The sequence below is a fragment of the Oncorhynchus masou genome, unplaced genomic scaffold (genome assembly GCF_036934945.1).
Source record: "Oncorhynchus masou masou isolate Uvic2021 unplaced genomic scaffold, UVic_Omas_1.1 unplaced_scaffold_3891, whole genome shotgun sequence".
Taxonomy (NCBI): Eukaryota; Metazoa; Chordata; class Actinopteri; order Salmoniformes; family Salmonidae; genus Oncorhynchus; species Oncorhynchus masou.
In genome coordinates this window covers 1-5,000 of record NW_027010293.1, presented here as the reverse complement: position 1 = coordinate 5,000, position 5,000 = coordinate 1, and the positions used below count along the sequence as shown (strand labels likewise).

General features: G+C 43.4%; 1 protein-coding gene across 1 annotated transcript in view; it reads left to right on the top strand.

The window, feature by feature from the left end:
* Positions 1 to 4,838, top strand: part of LOC135534732 (lysosomal cobalamin transport escort protein LMBD1-like) — a gene marked incomplete at its 3' end in the record, with an annotated part of 22,012 nt that extends 17,174 nt beyond the window's left edge. The window contains 2 exon segments of the mRNA XM_064961626.1: positions 2,743 to 2,807; positions 4,736 to 4,838. Of these exon segments, the coding sequence (XP_064817698.1) occupies positions 2,743 to 2,807; positions 4,736 to 4,838 (168 nt within the window).
* Between the last annotated feature and the right edge of the window lie 162 nt (positions 4,839 to 5,000).

Below are 5,000 nucleotides of genomic sequence, written 5' to 3'. Positions count from 1 at the left end.
TGTGGTGCTTTAATTCTTCTCACTTTGCTTGGTGAGGTAGATTGTTGCTATAACTTGATGACCCTTCCCATACCTAACAATTCCCTTGGCTCTATTGTAGAATGTATCCATCTTCAGTGCCATGATGTCCTCGAGGAGCAGATTAAATGCATGAGCAGCACAGCCAATGGGTGTGATGTGAGGGTAGGATCCTCTACCTTAGACCAACCAGCCTTCATGTTCGCAGCATTGTCTGTCACCAGTGCAAATACCTTCTGTGGTCCAAGGTCATTGATGAGCTCATCTGCACTGCAGGGACCGGTGTGTCTGTTGTCCCTTGTGTCTGTGCTCTTGTAGAATACTGGTTGAGGGGTGGAGATTATGTAGTTAATTATTCCTTGCCCACAAACATTCGACCACCCATCAGACATGATTGCAATACAGTTTGCTTTCTCTATGATTTGCTTGACCTTCACTTGAACTCTGTTGAACCTTGCATCCAGCAAATGAGTAGATAAAGCATGTCTGGTTGGAGGGGTGTATGCTGGGTGAAGAACATTCAGAAATCTCTTCCAATACACATTGCCTGTGAGCGTCAGAGGTGAACCAGTTGCATACACAGCTCGAGCAAGACATTCATCAGCATTTCTCTGACTACGTTCCTCCATTGAGTCAAAAACTTCTGATTCCAGGAGGACCACGAGCTGTTGCTATCGAATACAAGTAGAAGGACTACTGTCAGAGGTTGCTTGTTGTGAACGCTGAGGGAACTTTATGCACTTGGCCAAATGATTCTGCATCTTTGTTGCATTCTTCACATATGATTTGGCAAAGTATTTGCAAATGTACACAGATTTTCCTTCTACATTAGCTGCAGTGAGATGTCTCCACACATCAGACAGTGTCCGTGGCATTTTCCTGGAAAGATTTGAAAAAACGGTGTAAAAAAAAAATTAAAATCAAATTCCATGTACAGATAAATAGTTAAGCAGTTAGATTAAACTACTCCTTAGTAAGATAAGATACATGTTTAAAATGAAAAGTATGGAAACAGGTGAACTAATACTCCTCAGTTAGCAGACTCAAGCACGCTAAAACCCACATGGTTGCAAAAAAAAACTAGCAGAAATTGTTAACAAAATGGAAATGATTTAAACACACTTTGCTGTAGGCTACTATTTACTAGTTAACAAAAAATAATTTATGTAATATAAAATATATTCACCCCACCCAGTATTGTAATCAAAACTTACCAGAAAGCATGTAGTCCTTGACTTAGACAGTGTAGTAGTGTGGGCTCAATAGCATCTCATTAGTTTGCAAGATCTTGAGAGTCAGCTGTACATGTGATGGAAGAATGCACTGTGCATGCAGAGGTTTGCAATTCCATTGAATTGGGGATAGTTTAACCAAAATATGCCACAAGACCTAGAATTGCCTTATGCCTGTCCCACAAAAAAGGTTCACTGTTATAAGCTAACTTTTTTTGGATGAACTTAAGCAAAATACCCAGGCTTGACTTCCTATGGAACATGTCCCGGAAGGTTTCCAACCCTTTGCACAGCCGTGGTTATTACAGGGATACTACATGTTGTTCACAGAGAGACAGCATTTTCTGAAGGAGACACAGTAAGACCCAGAAGATTAACACAGGCTGTCAGATGTGATTGGGCTCAGCAATGTCATGGTGTTTGTGTCTGTGTGCGCACGTGTTTGGTGTGTGTGTGTGTGTGTGTGTGTGTTGTGAGGTGTCTGTATCTGGCATATGTGTGTACATGTGTTTGCCTGTATTTTTTCCCCTGGTGGCCAAAGTTGGTCAGTGACATTTTTAGCTGACCTGAGGCCAGAAGGGCCACTGGAAGGCTGGCGAGCAGACAGACACACACGCATACACACACACGCACTCACTCACTCACTCACTCACTCACTCACTCACACACACACACACACACACACACACACACACACACACACACACACACACACACACACACACACACACACACACACACACACACACACACACACACACACACACACACAGAGGTCTGGGCCTCTGTTTCGCCTCCCCGTCACCTTTGGCAGCAGTAGCAGACCGCGCTCTGTGCCCGGCCAGTCCATATGGCCATGCTTTGACAAATGACATGACCTTTAGGTTAAAGTCTGAAGGCCCATGAGTTGCCATTCTAACACGTTTCAGTCCCCTCTGCATGTAGTCTGCAGCATGGAGGATATTAATACCGAACACTTCCCTTGTGACTGATGCCTTCAACAACATAATATCTCTCTTTTATCTTCTCTCTTTCTCTCGCCTTTTCGCTCTTTCTTTGTCTCTTTCTCCTTTCTTTCTTTCTCTCCCTCCTCTCTTTTGCTACCTATTCCTTCTCTCTCTCTCTCTCTCTCTCTCTCTCTCTCTCTCTCTCTCTCTCTCTCTCTCTCTCTCTCTCTCTCTCTCTCTCTCTCTCTCTCTCTCTCCCTCCTCCCCTCCCTCTCTCTCTCTCTCTCTCTCTCTCTCTCTCTCTCTCTCTCTCTCCTCTCTCTCTCTCTCTCTCTCTCTCTCTCTCTCTCTCTCTCTCTCTCTCTCTCTCTCTCCCTCCTCCCTTTCTCTCCCTCTCTCTCTCTCTCTCTCTCTCTCTCTCCCTCTCCCTCTCCCTCTCTCTCTCCCTCTCTCTCCCTCTCTCCCTCTCCCTCTCCCTCTCTCTGTCTCTGTCTGTCTCTCTCTCCCTCTCCCTCTCTCTCTCTCTCTCTCTCTCTCTCCTTCAGATTCTGCTGGGAATTTTCTTCATCCTGGTTGCTCTGCTGTTTGTTGTTGCTCTGTTCATTTCAAAGTAAGTAGACTCATGTACACTTAACCTGCCATAAACATGTAATGCAGTCACTTATTTACTACAACACGTAAGTATTAATGTTTCTGGGTACGATAGTAATAGTTAGTATAGATAGTACAGGCCCACGTCACACAGACAGTGTTGTTACTAAGACTCATGAGTCAAACGTCAACTCTAGTAATTGTAGTTAGTGTAGCCAGAGAAGTTGCATGGTCCTGACAGTGTGATTGTAGTTAGTGTAGCCAGAGAAGTTGCATGTTCCTGACAGTGTGATTGTAGTTAGTGTAGCCAGATAAGTTGCAGGGTCCTGACAGTGTGATTGTAGTTAGTGTAACCTGAGAAGTTGCATGGTCCTGACAGTGTGATTGTAGTTAGTGTAGTTAGTGTAGCCTGAGAGGTTGCAGGGTCCTGACAGTGTGATTGTAGTTAGTGTAGTTAGTGTAGCCTGAGAAGTTGCAGGGTCCTGACAGTGTGATTGTAGTTAGTGTAGTTAGTGTAGCCTGAGAAGTTGCATGGTCCTGACAGTGTGATTGTAGTTAGTGTAGTTAGTGTAGCCTGAGAGGTTGCAGGGTCCTGACAGTGTGATTGTAGTTAGTGTAGTTAGTGTAGCCTGAGAAGTTGCAGGGTCCTGACAGTGTGATTGTAGTTAGTGTAGTTAGTGTAGCCTGAGAGGTTGCAGGGTCCTGACAGTGTGATTGTAGTTAGAGTAGTTAGTGTAGCCTGAGAGGTTGCAGGGTCCTGACAGTGTGATTGTAGTTAGTGTAGTTAGTGTAGCCTGAGAGGTTGCAGGGTCCTGACAGTGTGATTGTAGTTAGTGTAGTTAGTGTAACCTGATAAGTTGCATGGTCCTGACAGTGTGATTGTAGTTAGTGTAGCCAGATAAGTTGCAGGGTCCTGACAGTGTGATTGTAGTTAGTGTAACCTGAGAAGTTGCATGGTCCTGACAGTGTGATAGTAGTTAGTGTAGTTAGTGTAGCCTGAGAGGTTGCAGGGTCCTGACAGTGTGATTGTAGTTAGTGTAGTTAGTGTAGCATGAGAAGTTGCATGGTCCTGACAGTGTGATTGTAGTTAGTGTAGTTAGTGTAGCCTGAGAAGTTGCAGGGTCCTGACAGTGTGATTGTAGTTAGTGTAGCCAGATAAGTTGCAGGGTCCTGACAGTGTGATTGTAGTTAGTGTAGTTAGTGTAGTTAGTGTAGTTAGTGTAGCCTGAGAAGTTGCAGGGTCCTGACCGTGTGATTGTAGTTAGTGTAGTTAGTGTAGCCTGAGAAGTTGCATGGTCCTGACAGTGTGATTGTAGTTAGTGTAGTTAGTGTAGCCTGAGAAGTTGCATGGTCCTGACAGTGTGATTGTAGTTAGTGTAGTTAGTGTAGCCTGAGAAGTTGCAGGGTCCAGACAGTGTGATTGTAGTTAGTGTAGCCAGTACAGTTTCAGAGTGCTGTCATATCTCTTATCTGATAAACGTTCACATGGATTTATGATGCATGGTTAAACTAATATGAAATAGTTTGTGTTTTTTATAGTAACGTGTTGTTAAACTAATGTGAAATAGTTTGTCTGTTATAGTAACGTGTTGTTAAACTAATGTGAAATGGTTTGTCTGTTGTAGTAACGTGTTGTTAAACTAATGTGAAATAGTTTGTCTGTTGTAGTAACGTGTTGTTAAACTAATGTGAAATGGTTTGTCTGTTATAGTAACGTGTTGTTAAACTAATGTGAAATGGTTTGTCTGTTATAGTAACGTGTTGTTAAACTAATGTGAACTGGTTTGTCTGTTATAGTAACGTGTTGTTAAACTCATGTGAAATAGTTCGTCTGTTATAGTAACGTGTTGTTAAACTAATGTGAACTGGTTTGTGTCTGTGAATGTACCCTCCTGTGAACAATCATTTCCTTGGAAGAGAACTAAACTAGTCTGTTCTGTTCTGCAGTTTGGACAAAGCTCTTCACTCTGCTGGCATCAGTTCTGGCTTCATGGTGTTTGGCACCAACCTGACCAACCCTCTGAATGAACTCCTGCTGACTCTACAGCCTGTGAGTACTGTTTGTGTGTCTGTGTGTAGATGAATGCACTTACTGTAAGTCGCTCTGAATAAGAACGTCTGCTAAATGACAAAACGGTTAAGTGTTTGTGTGTATATGTGTATGTCATGTGTGTCTGCGCGCAGCCTGGGAGTATACTGAAGCCCTCTCTCC